At 47.1% G+C, this 21,575-nt stretch overlaps 1 protein-coding gene across 4 annotated transcripts in view; it reads right to left on the minus strand.

Moving 5' to 3' along the window:
• The window catches only part of METTL1 (methyltransferase 1, tRNA methylguanosine), a 74,823-nt gene that overhangs the window by 16,289 nt on the left and 36,959 nt on the right, over positions 1-21,575 (minus strand). Inside the window, exons 2-3 of one of the 4 annotated variants that reach the window (XM_077297790.1) lie at positions 10,771-10,880; positions 1,262-1,428 (exon numbers count right to left, since the gene is read on the minus strand). In XM_077297790.1, the coding sequence (XP_077153905.1) occupies positions 1,262-1,428; positions 10,771-10,868 (265 nt within the window). In that variant the 5' untranslated portion in view covers positions 10,869-10,880. Of the gene's footprint in view, positions 1-1,261; positions 1,429-2,182; positions 2,570-10,770; positions 10,884-21,575 lie in introns of those variants that run through there. The other 3 variants (XM_077297792.1, XM_077297793.1, XM_077297789.1) reach the window with 3 other exon arrangements.

The raw sequence follows: 21,575 nt of genomic DNA on the forward strand, positions 1-21,575 counted from the left end.
CCGATCGGCTCTGCTACATAACAGCGATCATCAGATCGCTGTTATGTAGGAGAATTGCAGGTGTGCTGTGAGCGCCGACCACATGGTGGCGCTCACAGCCACCGGCGATCAGTAACCATAGAGGTCTCAAGGACCTCTATGGTTACCATTCAGAAGCATCGCCGACCCCCGATCATGTGACGGGGGTCGGCGATGACGTCATATCCGGCCGCCCGGCCGGATGCGGTAGTTAAATGCCGCTGTCTGCGATTGACAGCGGCATTTAACTAGTTAATAGGCGCGGGCAGATTGCGATTCTGCCCGCGCCTATTGCGGGCACATGTCAGCTGTTCAAAACAGCTGACATGTCCCGGCTTTGATGCGGGCTCACCGCGGAGCCCTGCATCAAAGCAGGGGAGCTGACCTCGGACGGTATAGTACGTCCGAGGTCAGTAAGGGGTTAAAGGGGTTGTCCACTACTCGTACAGCTTCTTCTCATCCCATATGTTTGCCCCCAGTAAAATAATAACACTCAGGCCACGTTCACACGTTCAGTATTTGGTCAGCATTTTACCTCTGTATTTGTAAGCCAAAACCAGGAATGGAACAATCAGAGGAAAAGTATAATAGAAACACGTCACCACTTGTGTATTTATCACCCACTCCTGGTTTTGGCTTACAGATACTGATGTAATGTTACATCCCATGATCCCTGCGGCGAATCAGCGCTGGCTTCACTAACACAGCCTTCAGATAAATCACAAACATTTGGAAATCTGTCACCAGGTTTTGGCCATCTAATCTGAGCGCAGCATAATGTAGAGCCAGAGACCCTGATTCCAGCGATGCATCACTTACTGGGCTGCTTGTTGTAGTTTTGTTCAATCACATCACTACTTTATCAGCAGGAGATTGTCATTAGAGGACTAGTAAACCTGCTGCCATGTAGTCCTCCATATTCATGAGCTCTGTATGACCCCGCCCCCACCACTGATTGGCAGCTTAATACCTATGCAGCGTACACAGAAAGCAGCCAATCGGTGGTGTGTGCGGGGATGTACAGAGCTCAGCATTCAGAGAACTGCTAGATCTGCAATAGAGAAAAAAGTGATTTTATCAAAATTATAAAAAGAAGCCCAGTAAGTGACACATCGCTGGAATCAGGGTCTCTGCCTCTCCATCATGCTGCTCTCAGCTAGGATAGCAAAAACCTGGTGACGGATTCTCTTTACATTTCTAAGGATTTCACAAAATGGTAAAGGTAACTAAATTATAACCGTACCTAGTAATCCACCATACCCACAGCCAATATCGGCAAATTCAACGGCATATTGTTGCTCCTTCACCTCCACCAAGTCCTTAACATCATCATGAGAACTGTCTAAGGATGGAGGCTTGAAATACTCAGGATAATATTGCGACCAATCCATTTCTTCAGGTCTAACAGGACTGTAAGATAAAGGGGAAAAAGAACAGTTTGAGCATCATTATAGACAGGGGTGGTGTCCTCCTCCCGAGCACATGGGCTGCGGCCTGCTACGGCCGTCTTGCATCTCTTGTGAAGGTCACGGGCCGAGCTTTACAGGAGCCCGTGATTTCCACTATACACTGCATTACATAGTGTGAACACTCAAGCGATCGCACGTTTAAGTCCCTCTCTAAAAATACATAAATGTGATATTTCTGCGGCAGTAAAAGTCCACTTTATACAAATAGAACAATAACTCGTATGGTAAATGCTGCAAAGTGGAAAAAAAAAAATCAAGATGCCAGAGTTCTGACTTTTCGGTCACCGCACTAAAAAAAATTCAACATAAAGAAATCAAAAAGTTGTAGGTATCCCAGAATGGTATTAATATAACGGGCAGCTCTCATCGGAAATAAAAAAAAACAACCCTGTGCACAGCCCCAAAAACATAACATTACGGGGCTCAGAAAACGGAGACTTATTTTTCGTCTTTTTAACAAACCTCTGAGGTTTTTTCATGACTTAAAAAAGAAACAAACTGTATAAGTTCGGTCTGACCGGTAACGGGGACAGAGCATTAGTCCCATACACAGAATACCAGAAAGCCCAAAAACCGGGAGGGTCTGTGGTGGGGGGCTCAGGCATGTCACCCACCATACTGCCCCCATATGTGGAAGGTCAGGACCCCTCTGTGCAGGGTGTTCACTACTTCTATGGCCTCCACAGCGCACTTACTACTGGAAGGTGTGATCAGCCATGGGGTTGGAGTGGGCTCTCTGCCGGTAATAGCGCTTCTGGGGGAGGGACACGGTCCTGCCCGGCTCTGTCGCCGTGGAACATGGCTGCACCTGGGTCTCGGACATGGCTCCGCACTATCCCCTCCGCACTATCCCCTCCGCACTATCCCCTCCGCACTATCCCCTCCGCACTATCCCTTCCGCACTATCTCCGCTCTCAACCTCCTGCACAATGTGCTGCCCACACTCACTTCCTGCTCGGCGCAGAGATGACGTCGCTCACCACGTGACCGATAGTAAAGGCCATCCCAATGCGGCCATCTTTGATGTTGGCAATAGACAGTAGTAAGAATGGTGCGAACAATAGCTGGGCACCATGGAAATAGCAGTAATAGGCATGTAGAAAGATTATGTGATATATGCGGCCATTAAACAAGAAAATATAAAGATTTAGCTTGTTTCTAGAATACTAAACTATCACAAGAAAATAAACTGTCAACAAGTCCAGGGCATACACTTGTGGGAAAATAAAAAAAAAGTGTATTGAGAAATCTTTTTGTCAGCTGCACTTTATAGGGTTATTCCCATACAGGCTAGGAGACAACTTTGTGATCAGCATGGGTCTGATCATTCTGACTGCCACCGATCCTGAGAAAGGGGCTCAGAAGTCTCTGGCAGTCCCATCAACAATGAATGCAAGCACAGCAACCGCTCTGTACCAACTGAGGAGTCACCGGAGGAGTCATCTATACACTGGCAGCCCTGGGGACCTACTTCACCTGTGGGAAGTTATACCATGTAACTGCCATAACATCACCCCAGAGGACCCCTTTAAGCAGCGCCAGTCCCCACTGACCGAACACCACAGGTGGCGTCATGAACACAAACTTTATTTCAAATCCCCTTAAAAGACCTTTCCCCTTTATTTGGGCACCCAGGGCCACAGACCGGGTCGCAGCCACCATGACATCCCCTTTAATTGCGACCGGACCCGGTACCGAGTACCTCACTGCCCTAAGGGGCGACTCATATTTGCAGGAGAATCTACAACAAATTCCAGTAATTTAACCTATCCACATTAGTGTTACCAACTGTCATCCGTACATTCCTGGACACTTAGCAAAAGTATACTTTTTTCCACGATCCATTAAAAAAAATGTGATTTGTGTTTTGTTCCAAGCTGGAAGACAATGTACAAAAGATTGTAATTATTATAATTAATCAGGTCTCTATATATCAATATTTTGGGCTAAAGACATCTCACATAATCTTCCCCCCCGGAAAGGGATGCGCAAATGCTGGAGTATCGAGGCACGCTTGTACACAATCTTAAGAGTGGTTTTCCCCAAGACAGCAGTGAGGCACACAGTGTGCACCCCAGTTCTAGACATCCAACCCCAGAAACGTCAAGTTGCCATCACAAAAATAATAACAGCAGCGGTGTAAGTGGGATAAGCAATTTCAGTGAGTCGTTTAACACATTTTTTGACCAGCCCATGCACCAGCAGAACACAGTACATGTCTGACATATTGTGAATGACTGGAGAGGATGGTGCAGGAGTATCTAGAGCTCAATATCAATGCCATCAAGAAGATTTTGGACCCTTTTGCATTTTGGTCTTCAAAAATGGAATAGTGGCCTGAGCTCGCCTTGGATGTTTTGTTATGGCCCGCAGTCAGCGTTCTCTCAGAACGTGTCTTCAGCGCTGCTGGTGGTGTCCTGATGGATAAGCGCATCCAGCTGTTCCCTGAAATTACAGACCGCCAAAACTTTCATCAAAATGAACAAGTCATGATCTCCAAAGACTTTTGCACCCCATTGCAGATTGGGCAAACTAGGCGATGGTGTCATTTTTAGGGTCATGCAGAGGGACCGGCCTTTCTGGCATTTGCCAGAAGTGCCCGATGGCCAGGCCGGCCCCTCTAATGGGCTGCTCAGTCACCTCCCTTTTCAGCGTGCACGTCAGGCAGCATTAGCTTGCCGGGCACACAGAATCGCGCTGCGGCTGCACTCACTGATGAAACCAGCAGGACCGGGGGGGGGGGGCCTTTGGGTTGCGGCTCTGTGCTGTTCTGTGCCGCCCCCTCCCTTGGCCCTGCTGATTTCATTTCTGCTGCGTGATCATGTACACAAGCAGGGGGCGCTGTGTAAGTCCCTGTGCAGAAGTTGTAGGCCTCCCGGCACTGTACTGTACCATAGAGTTGTACAAGTGCAGGCCAGCCATCCCAGGATTGCAGACACACATGATGGGAGGGTGGACGACACCTGCGAGCCGCTGGGTTGAGAGGAGCTTATGTGATGAGGTCAGCCAGCAGAGCAGGGGGCCGGGGCTGGAGGTCGCTGGCAGGGTTGGATCTTGTCTTGTGGTATCTGCAGTCGAGCTGAGGCAGGGTGAGATTTATTGTGAAGCTTGAAGCTTGACACAGATCTGGTCGCGTTGTCAGTGGGGTCATCAGCTCCAGCGTGGCCTGATCTGTGTGTAAGAAAAGCTGCAGCAATAACAGCAGACAGCTGTATACAGGATCATAGGCTGATCACTCCTGAGCCTGGCTGCAGGACATCATACACTGCATATATATATAGTGCCACCATATATTATATCATGTATGTCCTGTAGCCCGGTCCAGGAGCGATCAGTCAGTGCATATATCTTAGCATACACAGTGTATAGGAGAATATGTCACTGACATATCCTATACTGTGTGCACAAACATCTGATCTTATATACAGGATAATCTGTGCTGGTATAAGACCTGATGTCTATATACATAGCGTAATATATAACACTAGCTGAAGAGCCCGGCGTTGCCCGGGCAAAGTAAGTAACTGCCGTCCCGCTCTCTCCTTCTGCAGCCCCGCTCTCCACTCGCCATCCCGCTTTGTCCCTCCAAAGCCCAGCTCTTCACCCACCGTCCCGCTTTCTCCCTGATCAGCTCCGCAGCCCAGCTGTCCATCCACTGTCACGCTCTCTCCTTCTGCAGCCCCACTCTACAATCACCGTCCCGCATTCTCCCTCAGCAGCCCCGCTCTCTACTGGCCATCCTGCTGTCTCCCTCTGCAGTCAATGGCCGTCCGGCGCTCTCCATCCACAGCCCTGCTCCACTCGCCGTCCCTCTCTGCACTCGCCATCCCGCACTCTACCCACCGTCCCGCTCTCCATTCGCCATCCACATGAGGTCTGGCATTGTCCTGCATTAGGAGGAACCCAGGGCCAACCGCTCCAGCATATGGTCTCACAAGGGGTCTGAGGATCTCATCTCTGTACCTACGGCCCCCTCCACGTCTCCTGATGTCCTGGCCTGTCTCCTGGTAGCGCCTCAAGCCTCTGGACACTACGCTGACAGACACAGCAAACCTTCTTGCCACGCCTCGCATTGATGTGCCATCCTGGATGAGCTGCACTACCTGAGCCACTTGTGTGGGTTGTAGAGTCCGTCTCATACTACCATTAGTGTGAAAGCACAACCAACATTCAAAAGTGACCAAAACATCAGCCAGAAAGCTTTGGTACTGAGATGTGGTCTGTGGTCCCCACCTGCAGAACCACTCCTTTATTGAGGGTGTCTTGATAATTGGCAATAATTTCCATCTGTTGTCTATTCCATTTGCACAACAGCATGTGAAATTGATTGTCAAACAGTGTTGATTCCTAAGTGGACAGTTTGATTTCACAGAAGTTTGATTAACTTGGCATTATATTCTGTTGTTTAAGTGTTCCCTTTATTATTTTGAGCAGTGTATATAACTGTACTGTGATCTCTTATATGTTCTGCAGAGCTGATATCTACCAGTATATGGTCACCATATGGCGGTAACACAGATCTTGGCCTTTGTAGAGATTTTTGGTGGCTTAGTGGTTAGCACTGTTGCTTTGTAGCACTGGGGTCCTGAGTTCAAATCCTACTAAGGACAACATCTGCAAGGAGTTTGTATGTTCTCCCAGTGTTTGCGTGGGTTTCTTCCAGGTACTCTGGTTTTCTCCAACACTCCAATGCCTCATAGGGAATGTAGATTGTGAGCCCCGATGGGGACAGTAAAGATAACATCTGTCAAGTGCTGTAGAATTAATGGCACTATATCATTGAGTAAAATAAATAGATAAATATTAGCTCAGTGGGTATCACTGTCCATCAGCTATATGAAGCATATATACAGCATTATGTAGAGCGCAGCATCATCTTCATTATTTATGAGACCCAGCTCTGTGTGTGTAAAATATCAGCTTTGCCCGATCCTGCACCTAAGAGCAATAAAAAGGGCAGAGCTGTAATACTGGGCACAGCTCTATGTTATATAGTCGTGTTACACGCACCTCACTTCTTGTGACCTACAGGTACACAAAGATATTACATATTCACCATGTGACAAGTGGGCTGTGTACCTTCAAATGCCAGGGCTGAATTTTAGTCCCAGTATGGCCCTGGGGTCATGGATTGATCTCACGTTATTGCAGTCTGTGCCATCTTTGTGGTGGCTTCTGTGCCTGCTGTTGCTGCTGATGTTACAATTTTTTGAAATGTGGAGGCTCCAAGCTGGGTCTCAGTCTGGTGGGTTGCTTGTGGAGGAAGGTGTGTCAGAATCCTATTATACTATTTCTACTCTGTGGAAACTGATGCCACTTTAGTGGTGTGTGACAATTATTTTATGAAATGTGGAGGCTCCAAGTTGGGTCTCCATCTGATGGATTGCCTGTAGTGGAGGGTGTGTCAGAGTCCTGTTATACTGTTTATACTCTGTGGTAATTGATGCCACTCTTTATGGTGTGTGTGAATGATAATATATTTTTGAAATGTGAAGACTCCAAGTTGGGTCTCCATCTGGTGGGTTGCCTGTGATAGAAGGTGTGTCAGAGGCCTATTATACTGTTTCTACTCTGTGAATATTGATGCCACTTTAGTGGTGTGTGACAATTATTTCGTGAAATGTGAAGTGGAGACTTCAAGTTGGGTCTCCATCTGGTGGATTGCCTGTAGTGGAAGGTGCATCAGAGGCCTATTATACTGTTTCTACTCTGTTGAAATTGATGCCACTTTAGTAGTGTGTGATAATAATTTTTTTGAAATGTGGAGATTACGAGTTGGGTCTCCATCTAATGGGTTGCCTGTGTAAGTAGGGCTCCCAGACAGACAGGCAGGCCTGCACTCACTTTCACTCCACTGCCTGTGTTACTTTCCTTTCGTTTTTTGTGCCAATAGTACTGTATGAAACTGATGTTTGTGCCATCTGAGTTTGGATGGAAAAAAAAAAGGTGTTGCATGAAGTATCATGTCTCCCATGGCTTACACCACTCCCATAGCCATCACGTCTTAATTGAAATTTCAATTCAAAGCTCTAAATGCTGGCCCAGACCCTGATACCTCATAGATGGCATTATCAAATTTCTACTGTATGTATTCTGCAGTATGGCTCACAGAACATCAGGCCAGCAATAACTTTTAGTTAACTACTAGTGTTACTATCCTTACATTTTTCTAACATTAGTGCCTTACCAAGCTGATATTTGTGCCACCTGAGTTTGGCTGGGGAAAAAAATGAGCTGTTGCATGAGGTATCAGGGCTCCCAGCACAGCAGGTCTACACTGGTCCCTCACCCACCTAGCCTTTATTTAAACTTAAATTCAAAGCGCTAAATGTTGGGCCAGACCCTGATACCACATGCATGGCCTATTGCTGACTGCTGCTGTGCCATTATAAAATGTTCTATTGTGGGTCAATTGATCAGTCACCCACCTGTGTTACTATTCTTACATTTTTCTACCAATAGTAGTCTATGAAACTGATGTTTTTTGCCACCTGAGTGTGGCTGGAAAACTAAAAAAAAATTGAGCTGTTGCATGAGGTATCTGGGCTCCAAGCAAAGAAGGCTTACAACACCGCTCCCTTAGCCACCACGTCTTAATTGAAACTTCAATTGAAAGCTGTAAATGTTGTCCCAGACCTTGATACTTCATGCATGGCCTATTGCTGACTGCTTCTGTGCTATTATAAAAGGTTTTACTGTGGGTCAATTTTTCAACCAATAGTACTGTATGAAACTGATGTTTGTGCCATCTGAGTGTGGCTGGAATAACAAAAAGAAGGCTTATACTGCTCCCTTAACCACCAGGTTCTCATTAAAACTTCAATTCCAAGCTGTAAATGCTGGACCAGAACCTGATACCTCATGCATGGCCCATGGCTGACTGCTGCTGTGCCATGTGCTAATTTCTACTGTGACTCAATTGATGCCAATTTTCATGGTGTTTACCCCTAATTTTAGCTGTTTGGGGAGCTTTTTGTCACCCCTTAAGGTGTTGTGTATACGTTTGGTTTTGCCTCCCATTGAATCTAATGGGGTTCGGGTACATTTGTTCATGAAAGGTTCGCTCATCTCTAGTCTTAAGAGACGTGATGTAGTTAAGACTAGTGATGAGCGAGTATGCTCGCTACTCGGGTTTCTCTGAGCATGCTCGGGTGGTCTCCGAGTATTTCAGCCTGCTCGGAGATTTAGTTTATGTCGACACAGCTGCATGATTTGCGGCTGATAGACTGCTTGAATACATGTGGGGGTTGCTTAACAAACAGGCAATCCCCACATGTATTCAAGCTATCTAGCAGCTGCAAATCATGCAGCTACGTCGACATAAACTAAATCTCTGAGCACGCCGAAATACTCGGAGACCACCCGAGCATGCTCAGAGAAACCCGAGTAACGAGCATACTCGCTCATCACTAGTTATGATACCAAGAAACTCAACATTTGAACAGTGAGTCGTTTTTACACAGAAATGCACATTCTTTGAGAGGTAATGTTTTTTTCAGGCAGATTTCAGGGCAGACTTGCTTGAATAAAACGTTGTGTGCGCATAACCTATAAGTGATTTCAACCCTATTCACAAAACCATAGAAAAAATCTATGGCAGCCACAAAACATCAATAAGACCCTATAAGAGCTCGTGCCCATGGCTGCATTTTCAGTCAGATTGCGATCCGAAAAACACCGGATCGCATTCGGAACAATGTCATTCTATGGGGCTGTGCACATGTCTGATTTTTTCCTCAGACTGAGTCTTTTCCAGGAAAAAAAATGCAGCATGCATAACTCGGATGGTTCTTTACCATGCGTTAAGATGCAGGCAGCGCCCACACCTGTCTACAATGCTGTCCTGCACACTGAGCTGCACATGGACCCAGTGCCCACCCTGATCTTGCGGATGGTCTGAGACTCGCAGTGTTTCTTACAATTCCCAGGAATGTTGTCATTTTTTTCAATTGGCAGGAATTGAAGTCACGGCAAAGTTTTGGTTTTAGGGGTGTCATGCAGCGGCAGCATACTATGCAGTGATGAGGCAGTGACCCAGCAAAGTTCAAAGCAAAAGTCTCTTTAATGTTCAACTCACATAAGGTACACAGCACACGATATCCTCTGAATCACAGCCCGGAACCATATCCTTTGGATTGCAGTCACTCAACACGCCAGTCCACCTCCGGTTCACAGCCAGGCACAAGACAGTCCATCTCGGGATCACAGCCGGGCACAGGACGGCCTACCTCCGAGACCTGTTGCCGTGGGTGAATACACCACCGTATATCTCTTTAATATTCAACTCAGAGCATTACACAGTACACGATATCCTCCGGATCACAGCCAGGAACCATATTCTCCAGTGTGCAGCCAATAAACATGCCAGTCCACCTCCGAGACCAGTTGTCATGTGCGACTACACCACTGTGTAAGCTTTGGGTGCCAGGCCTTCCAGATGCCTTGGCTGTTTGGCTCTGCTGGCCTGTGTTGCCTCACACAGGTGGAGCTCTGCAGAGCCTCCTGCTCTGTACTCCTGCCAACGCCAGACAATGACACTGAACCTTGACACACCCAACCCTCCACTGCAGGGTTTTTAACTGGAATCTGTGGCCTTCAGCCACATGGAAAACCTGGCCAGGAATGAAACGGACTGCACCACTACCATCCTGCAGTCTGATTCAAACACAAAAGCCCAGAGCAGGTTTTCCCTAAATCTGCCCTGGACACATAGTATGCCCAGGACCAATACTCACTTTTTATTCCACATTGCAATCACAGTTATGCCTGTGACTGCAATGCACTCCCATGGCCTCAATACGCCTCCATGCGCATCCTAGGGGGAACACACAGCGACCCCTATATGTGATACTGGTCACTGGACACTACCTCGCAGGGGTCACTCACACAAGCATAAACATCAGATGAGTGTTATCCAGTGTTAAACTATGGGGCAGTGCTGATCAGCTGTTTCTTTTTATCCTGATTCGGCATGCAAAACAAATGGCTGCTTGCTGTGATTTTATGCACAAAGAGCCATCCAAATGTACGGATACATGGAAATATTCGGCCTTCACTCGGATAATATCTGAGTGCAGTTTGATTTCTGTGGTCTCACACAATGGAGAAGATGGAGAAATTTTGTCCTCCATCTTCTCCTCTCCTGAGCTTCTGTTCCTTCATCCGAGAGAATCAGATCACACTATGCTGACAGTCGGATCAGAGTTTGCCCGGAGTGTCATAGATATGATCCACCCAAATCTCTCAGATGAGAGAATATACGTTCGTGTGAGTGAACCCTTACCTTGGAAAACCTTGTGTTGAAGCCCCAGGTAAGAATCTGAGAGAGATTTGCAAAGCTGGTATTGCATCTTGTGGCCCCAGTGCAGTATTTACTGCCATTTAGTAAAATTGCTGCAAAAAAAAAAAACAGAAATTCACAGCGGCTATAATGTGTGAACCCAGCCTAATCCAGCAATACATCTTTTTTTTTTTCTTGCTTCAATGTAATTAGAAGGAGTGTTAGTTAATAGGTTAGTAATGGGACAGCACATATATTACTTATTAACAATGATTTTTGCAGCTGTATGAAAACACACATTAACTTGATCCACTTTACCATTTTTTACTTCATCATTATTTTGTGAGGAATATGATATAACTATATACATTTATTCAGGGGTGTAACTTTTTGTGCACAGGTTGTAGTTGGGCCCAGGCCCAGTGGCCAATATCCCACCTATAGGAATACACATTTATTATTTCTACACCGAGAGACATCACTGTATGCATTGTCCTTGTATAATGATGATGCAGTCTTATTCACTTTTTATGGAAAGAAATATAAACCAACAATAATTCTGCCACCTTCTTTTTGTTTTAATTTAACACTATTCACCATGCTCCAAATAAAGTGTTGACTTTATTTTATGGATGAGAAGGAATATAGCAATACCAAATTTATATAGTTTTATTTATGTTTCGTTATTTTGAAAAATAAATACACACTTGTAAAATATACAGTACAGACCAAAAGTTTGGACACACCTTCTCATTTTAAGATTTTTCTGTATTTTCATGACTATGAAAATTGTACATTCAAACTGAAGGCATCAAAACTATGAATTAACACATGTGGAATTATATACTTAACAAAAAAGTGTGAAACAACTGAAAATATGTCTTATATTCTAGGCTCTTCAAAGTAGCCACCTTTTGCTTTGATGACTACTTTGCACACTCTTGGCATTCTCTTGATGAGCTTCAAGAGGTAGTCACCGGGAATGGTTTTCGCATCACAGGTGTGCCCTGTCAGGTTTAACAGGTGGGATTTCTTGCCTTATTACTGGTGTTGGGACCATCAGTTGTGTTGTGCAGAAGTCTGGTGGATACACAGCTGATAGTCCTACTGAATAGACTGTTTGAATTTGTATTATGGCAAGAAAAAAGCAGCTAAGTAAAGAAAAACGAGTGGCCATCATGACTTTAAGAAATGAAGGTCAGTCAGTCCGAAAAATTGGGAAAACTTTGAAAGTGTCCCGAAGTGCAGTGGCAAAAAATATCAAGCGCTACAAAGAAACTGGCTCACATGAGAAACGCCCCAGGAAAGGAAGACCAAGAGTCACCTCTGCTTCTGAGGATAAGTTTATCCGAGTCACCAGCCTCAGAAATCGCAGGTTAACAGCAGCTCAGATTAGAGACCAGGTCAATGCCACAAAGAGTTCTAGCAGCAGACACATCTCTACAACAACTCTTAAGAGGAGACTTTGTGAAGCAGGCAGGGCCGTATTTAGAGTTTCTGCTGCTCTAGGCACTTTTAGTGCTGCCTCCCCCTTCGGTAAGTATGACACTATCGGCAGTGACTTTGGCAAAAATCGCTGAGGTGAAAGTAGCCTTTTGCAGCAGATCGGGCAGTTTTTCGGCATCTACCGCGTAAATGGATCACTTATGGCAACACTGCGTTTGCCCTCATTCATTTCCTATGGGATTTGTGGACATTTGCGGCACTTGCCGCGATCCGGCAAATGCGGTATCATACCTCCCAACTTTTGAAGAAGGGAAAGAGGGATAAAGTTTGTGGCGTGCTACGGGCGCCGTGGCAAATTTTAGGCCACGCCTCTGACCACACCCATTTCACAACTAGTCACACCCATATCCGCGCCTCAACCACACCCATTTAGTACTGCTGATCACACTGTTTCATAAACAATAATTATGAACAAAAAAATATGGCCACACAGTGCTCCATACTGTATAATGACCCCACATGATGCTCAATACTGTATAATGGCCACACATGATGCTCCAAATTGTATAATGGCCCCACATGATGATCCATACTGTATAATGGCCACACATGATGCTCCATACTGTATAATGGCCACACAGTGCTCTATACTGCATAATGGCCACTGTTATGATCCCAGTGGCTGGGGATCACAGGAAATACTAGCTAAGTAACTAAACATAGACACGAGCTCTAGGGAGGTGGTAACTGGACTGACCGCAAAACCTGATCCTATCCAAACACACTAAAGGTAGCCGGTGAACGTGCCTAAAATCCTGGACGTCTCGACGCAGCCTGAGAAACTGACTACCCCTAAAGAGAAAGCAAGACCTCACTTGCCTCAAGAGAAATAACCCCAAAGATATAGGAAGCCCCCAACAAATAATAACGGTGAGGTAAGGAGAAAAGACACACGTAGGAATGAAAACAGATTCAGCAAATGAGGCCCGCTAATACTAGATAGCAGAAGACAGATAGCGAACTGTGCGGTCAGTAAAAAACCCTGCCAAAATATCCACGCTGAGAAATCAAGAACCCCCACACCAACTAACGGTGTGGGGGGAGAAACTCAGCCCCCCAGAGCTACCAGCAAGCTGGGAAATCACATATTAGCAAGCTGGACAAGAAACATATAGAACACTGATGATCAAAAAATGAACAAAACGGAAACTTAGCTTCTCTTGAAGAGACTGGGAGCAAGGTAGTCAGAAGGAATCAGAATAGCACTGAATACATTGACAGCAGGCATAGACTGAGAGTCCAAGTGAGCTTAAATAGAAAACCAGCCCACAGATAACGAGACAGCTGATGCCAGTCACAAACCCGCAGAAAGACAGCACTCACACAGTACCACTTGTGACCACAAGAGGGAGCCCAGAAATAGAGTTCGCAACAGTACCCCCCCCCCCTTGAGGAGGGGTCACCGAACCCTCATCAAGACCCCCAGGGCGATCAGGATGAGCCGCATGGAAGGCACGAACCAAATCGGCCGCATGGACATCAGAGGCGACAACCCAGGAATTATCCTCCTGACCATAGCCCTTCCACTTAACTAAATACTGAAGCCTCCGTCTGGAAATACGAGAATCCAAGATCTTCTCCACCACGTACTCCAATTCGCCCTCAACCAGCACCGGAGCAGGAGGCTCAACAGAAGGAACCACAGGCACCACATACCTCCGCAACAAAGACCTATGGAATACATTATGAATGGCAAACAATGCTGGGAGGTCCAAACGAAAAGACACCGGGTTAAGGATTTCCAAAATCTTATAAGGAGCGATGAAGCGAGGCTTGAATTTAGGAGATGAAACCTTCATAGGAACATACCGAGAAGACAGCCATACCAAATCCCCAACACGTAGTCGGGGACCAACACCGCGACGGCGGTTGGCAAAGTGCTGAGCCTTCTCCTGTGACAACTTCAAATTGTCCACCACATGGTTCCAAATCTGCTGCAACCTATCCACCACAGAATCCACCCCCGGACAGTCAGAAGGCTCAACCTGACCCGAGGAAAAACGAGGATGAAAACCAGAATTGCAGAAAAAAGGCGAAACCAAAGTAGCAGAACTAGCCCGATTATTAAGGGCAAACTCGGCCAATGGCAAAAAAGTCACCCAATCATCCTGATCAGCAGAAACAAAACATCTTAAATAAGTTTCCAACGTCTGATTAGTTCGCTCGGTTTGGCCATTCGTCTGAGGATGGAAGGCCGACGAAAAAGACAAATCAATGCCCATCTTAGCACAAAAAATCCGCCAAAATCTGGACACAAACTGGGATCCTCTGTCAGACACAATATTTTCAGGGATGCCATGCAAGCGAACCACATTCTGAAAAAATAAAGGAACCAAATCGGAGGAGGAAGGCAACTTAGGCAAGGGCACCAAATGGACCATTTTGGAAAAACGATCACACACCACCCAGATGACAGACATTCTCTGAGATACTGGAAGATCTGAAATAAAATCCATGGAAATGTGCGTCCAAGGCCTCTTCGGGACAGGCAAAGGCAAAAGCAAACCGCTGGCACGAGAACAGCAAGGCTTAGCCCGAGCACAAATCCCACAGGACTGCACAAAGGAACGCACATCCCGCGACAAGGAAGGCCACCAGAAGGACCTAGCCACCAAATCTCTGGTACCAAAAATCCCAGGATGACCTGCCAACACCGAAGAATGAACCTCGGAAATAACTCTGCTGGTCCATCTATCTGGGACAAACAGTCTCTCTGGTGGGCAACGGTCAGGTCTATCAGCCTGAAATTTCTGCAGCACTCGTCGCAAATCTGGGGAAATGGCAGACAAAATCACTCCCTCTTTGAGGATACCAGCCGGCTCTGAAACTCCCGGAGAGTCAGGCACAAAACTCCTAGAAAGGGCATCAGCCTTCACGTCCTTCGAACCAGGCAGGTACGAGACCACGAAATCGAAGCAGGAGAAAAACAACGACCAACGAGCCTGTGTAGGATTCAGGCGCTTGGCAGACTCGAGATAAATCAGATTTTTGTGATCAGTCAAGACCACCACACGATGCCTAGCTCCCTCGAGCCAATGTCGCCACTCCTCAAATGCCCACTTCATAGCCAACAACTCCCGATTACCAACATCATAATTCTGCTCGGCAGGCGAAAACTTTCTTGAAAAGAAGGCACAAGGCTTCATCACAGAGCCATCAGAGCTTCTCTGCGACAAAACAGCCCCTGCTCCAATCTCAGAAGCATCCACCTCGACCTGGAAAGGAAGAGAGACATCAGGCTGACATAAGACTGGAGCTGAAAAAAACCGGCGCTTCAGCTCCCGAAAGGCTTCCACTGCCGCAGGAGACCAATTAGTCACATCAGAACCTTTCTTGGTCAAATCCGTCAAGGGCTTAACCACGCCAGAAAAATTAGCGATGAAGCGACGGTAAAAATTAGCAAAACCCAAGAACTTCTGAAGACTCTTAACAGATGTAGGCTGAGTCCAGTCATGAATAGCCTGGACCTTGACTGGGTCCATCTCAATAGTAGAAGGAGAAAAAATAAAACCCAAAAAGGAAACCTTCTGTACTCCGAAGAGACATTTTGAGCCCTTCACAAATAAAGCATTAGCACGCAGGACCTGAAACACCATCCTGACCTGCTTCACATGGGACTCCCAATCATTAGAAAAGACCAAAATGTCATCCAGATACACAATCATAAATTTATCCAGATATTCTCGGAAAATGTCATGCATAAAGGACTGAAACACAGAAGGAGCATTAGAGAGTCCAAAAGGCATCACCAAGTACTCAAAATGGCCTTCGGGCGTATTAAATGCTGTTTTCCATTCGTCCCCCTGCTTGATACGCACAAGGTTATACGCACCACGAAGATCTATCTTGGTGAACCAACTGGATCCCTTAATCCGAGCAAACAGATCAGACAATAATGGCAAAGGATACTGAAATTTGACCGTGATTTTATTTAGAAGACGATAATCTATACAAGGTCTCAGAGAACCATCCTTCTTGGCCACAAAAAAGAATCCTGCACCAAGAGGGGAGGAGGATGGGCGAATATGTCCCTTCGCCAAAGACTCCTTTATATAACTCCGCATCGCGGCATGTTCTGGTATAGACAAATTAAAAAGTCGTCCCTTAGGGAACTTACTGCCAGGAATCAAATTTATAGCACAATCACAATCCCTATGAGGAGGCAGGGCACCGGATCTGGGCTCATCAAATACATCCTGGTAGTCCGACAAAAACTCAGGGACCTCAGAAGGAGTGGAAGAAGCAATTGACACCAAAGGGACATCGCCATGAATCCCCTGACAACCCCAACTTGACACAGACATAGCTTTCCAATCCAGAACTGGATTATGGGCCTGCAGCCATGGCAGACCCAAAACTACAACATCATGCAAATTATGCAGCACAAGAAAGCGAATCACCTCCTGATGTACAGGAGTCATGCACATGGTCACTTGAGTCCAATACTGAGGCTTATTCTCAGCCAATGGCGTAGCATCTATTCCCCTCAGTGGAATAGGAAATTCCAAAGGCTCCAGAACAAAACCACAGCGCTTGGCAAACGACAAATCCATAAGATTCAGAGCAGCACCTGAATCCACAAAAGCCATAACCGAGTAGGATGACAAAGAACAGATTAAAGTAACAGACAAAATGAACTTAGGCTGTATAGTACCAACGGTGACAGGTTTAGCGATTTTTTTTAAGCGCTTAGAGCATGCTGAGATAACATGAGTAGAATCACCACAGTAAAAGCACAACCCATTTTGACGTCTATGACTTTGTCGCTCAATTCTAGTCAGAATTCTGTCACATTGCATTGACTCAGGTCTCTGTTCAGAGAACACCGCCAGAGGATGCGCAGATTTGCGCTCCCGCAATCGCCGATCAATCTGAATGGCCAAAGCCATTGAATCACTCAGACTTGCAGGCGTGGGGAACCCCACCATAACATTCTTAATGGCTTCAGAAAGACCCTCTCTGAAATTTGCAGCCAGGGCACACTCATTCCATTGAGTAAGCACTGACCATTTCCGAAATTTTTGACAGTACACCTCAGCTTCATCCTGACCTTGAGAGATAGCCAGCAAAGCCTTTTCTGCCTGGTTCTCAAGATTAGGTTCGTCATAAAGCAGTCCAAGCGCCAGAAAAAACGCATCCACATTCAGCAATGCAGGATCTCCTGGCGCCAGAGAGAAAGCCCAATCTTGAGGGTCGCCGCGTAACAAGGAGATAACAATTTTAACTTGCTGAGCGGAATCACCAGAGGAACGAGGTCTCAAAGATAGAAACAATTTACAATTATTCCTAAAATTCAGAAACCTAGATCTATCTCCAGAAAACAACTCAGGAATAGGTATCTTTGGCTCAGACATAGGGCTATGAACAACAAAATCCTGAATATTTTGCACCTTTGCAGCAAGATGATCCACACTAGAAGTCAGACTCTGAATATCCATGTCTGCAGCTGAGCTCAAAACCACCCAGAGATTAAGGGGATGAGAGAAGCTAGACAGACTGTTGCAAAGGAGGAAAAAAAAAAAAAAAAGTTGTACTCAGGACTTCTTTTATCCCACTTCATGCGATACATTAAACACTTTTTAGGCCTGCTGTACTGTTATGATCCCAGTGGCTGGGGATCACAGGAAATACTAGCTAAGTAACTAAACATAGACACGAGCTCTAGGGAGGTGGTAACTGGACTGACCGCAAAACCTGATCCTATCCAAACACACTAAAGGTAGCCGGTGAACGTGCCTAAAATCCTGGACGTCTCGACGCAGCCTGAGAAACTGACTACCCCTAAAGAGAAAGCAAGACCTCACTTGCCTCAAGAGAAATAACCCCAAAGATATAGGAAGCCCCCAACAAATAATAACGGTGAGGTAAGGAGAAAAGACACACGTAGGAATGAAAACAGATTCAGCAAATGAAGCCCGCTAATACTAGATAGCAGAAGACAGATAGCGAACTGTGCGGTCAGTAAAAAACCCTACCAAAATATCCACGCTGAGAAATCAAGAACCCCCACACTAACTAACGGTGTGGGGGGAGAAACTCAGCCCCCCAGAGCTACCAGCAAGCTGGGAAATCACATATTAGCAAGCTGGACAAGAAACATATAGAACACTGATGATCAAAAAATGAACAAAACGGAAACTTAGCTTCTCTTGAAGAGACTGGGAGCAAGGTAGTCAGAAGGAATCAGAATAGCACTGAATACATTGACAGCAGGCATAGACTGAGAGTCCAAGTGAGCTTAAATAGAAAACCAGCCCAGAGATAACGAGACAGCTGATGCCAGTCACAAACCTGCAGAAAGACAGCACTCACACAGTACCACTTGTGACCACAAGAGGGAGCCCAGAAATAGAGTTCACAACAGGCCACACATGATGCTCCATACTGTATAATGGCCACACAGTGCTCCATACTGTATAATGGCCCCACATGATGCTCAGTACTGTATAATGGCCACACATTATGCTCCATACTGTATAATGGCCACACAGTGCTCTGTACTGTATAATGGCCACACATGATGCTCCATACTGTATAATAGCCACACAGTGCTTCATACTGTATAATGGGCCCACATGATGCTCAGTACTCTATAATGGCCACACATGATACTCCATACTGTATAATGGCCACACAGTGCTCTATACTGTATAATGGCCACATATGATTCTCCATCTATATATATAAGAGGCATCGTGATTACTCGCTAATCCCGCCCCCTGCACAGTAGCTCCACCGCCACATCACCACACATAATCCCACCCCCCACCCCATTACCACACACAATCCCACCCCCACCACATTACCACACACAATCCCGCCCCCCCACCACATTACCACACACAATCCCGCCCCCCCACCACATTATCACACACAATCTTGCCCCCACCACATTACCACACACAATCACGCCCCCATCACATTACCACACACAATCCCACCCCCCCACCACATTACCACACACAATCCCGCCCCTCCACCACATTACCACACACAATCCCGTCCCCCCACCACATTACCACACACAATCCGCCCCGCCACATTACCACACACAATCCCGCCCCCCCACCACATTACCACACATAATCCAGCCCCCCACCACATTACCACACATAATCCCCCCACCACATTACCACACATAATCCCGCCCACCCACATAACCACAGATAATCCCGCCCCCCAACACATTACCACACATAATCCTGCCCCCCACCACATTACTACACATAATCCTGCCCCCCCACCACATCACCACACATAATCCCGCCCCCCACCACATTACCACACATAATCCCGCCCCCCACCACATCACCACACATAATCCGGCCCTCCACCACATTACCACACATAATCCAGCCCCCCACCACATCACCACACATAATCCAGCCCCCCACCACATCACCACACATAATCCTGCCCCCCACCACATCACCACACATAATCCCGCCCCCCACCACATTACCACAGATAATCCCGCCCCCCCACCACATTACCACAAATAATCCTGACCCCCACCACATTACCACACATAATCCCACACCCCACCACACATAATCCCGACCCCCCACCACATCACCACAAATAATCCCACCCCCACCACATTACCACACATAATCCCGCACCCCACCACACATAATCCCGCCCCCCACCACATCACCACATATAATCCCGCCCCCCCACCACATTACCACACATAATCCCGCCCCCACCACATTACCACACATAATCCCCCCACCACATTACCACACATAATCCCGCTCCCCCACATTACCACACATAATCCCGCCCCCCACCACATTGCCACACATAATCCCGCCCCCCCACCACATCACCACACACAATCCTGCCCCCCACCACATTACCACACATAATCCTGCCCCCCACCACATTACCACACATAATCCTGCCACCCCACCACATTACCACACATAATCCCGCCCCCCACCACATTACCACACATAATCCCGCCCCCACCACAGTACCACACATAATCCCGCCCACCACCACATTACCACACATAATCCCGCCCCCCCACATTACCACACATAATCCCACCCCCTCACCACATTACCACACATGATCACGCCCCCCACCACAATACCACACATAATCCCGCCCCCCCACCACATTACCACACATAATCCTGCCCCCACCACATTACCACACAAAGTCCCGCCCCCTTACCACATTACCACACATAATCACACCCCCACCACATTACCACATATAATCCGGCCCCCCCACCACATTACCACACATAATCCCACCCCCCACCACATTACCACACATAATCCCACCCCCCACCACATTACCACACATAATCCCACCCCCCACCACATTACCACACATGATCCCGCCCCCCCCACATTACCACACATGATCCCGCCCCCCACCACAATACCACACATAATCCCGCCCCCCCACCACATTACCACACATAATCCCGCCCCCCACCACATTACCACACAAAGTCCCACCCCCTTACCACATTACCACACATAATCACGCCCCCCACCACATTACCACACATAATCCTGCCCCCCCACCACATTACCACATAGAATCCTGCTCCCCCACATTACCACACAAGGCTCCATCCCCACACATTACCACACGAGGCTCCGTCCCCACACATTACCATACGAGGCTCCGTCCTCACACATTACCACACGAGGCTCCGTCCACACACATTACGACATGAGGCTCCGTCCTCACACATTACCACATGAGGCTCCATCCCCACACATTACCACATAAGGCTCCGTCCCCACACATTACCATACGAGGCTCTGTCCTCACACATTACCACATGAGGCACCGTCCCCACACATTACCATACGAGGCTCCGTCCTCACACATTACCACACGAGGCTCTGTCTCCACACATTACCATACGAGGCTCCGTCCCTCCACATTACCACATGAGGCTCCGTCCCCACACATTACCACACGAGGCTCTGTCCCCACACATTACCACACGAGGCTCCATCCTCACACATTACCACACGAGGCTCCGTCCCCACACATTACCACACGAGGCTCTGTCCCCACACATTACCACATGAGGCTCTGTCCCCACACATTACCACACGAGGCTACGTCCCCCCACATTACCACACGAGGCTTTGTCCCCACACATTACCATAAGAGGCTCCGTCCCTCCACATTACCACATGAGGCTCCGTCCCCACACATTACCACATGAAGCTCCGTCCTCACACATTACCACACGAGGCTCCGTCCTCACACATTACCACATGAGGCTGCGTCCCCACACATTACCACACAAGGCTCTGTCCCCA

This window comes from Ranitomeya variabilis, chromosome 3 (genome assembly GCF_051348905.1).
Source record: "Ranitomeya variabilis isolate aRanVar5 chromosome 3, aRanVar5.hap1, whole genome shotgun sequence".
Lineage (NCBI taxonomy): Eukaryota > Metazoa > Chordata > Amphibia > Anura > Dendrobatidae > Ranitomeya > Ranitomeya variabilis.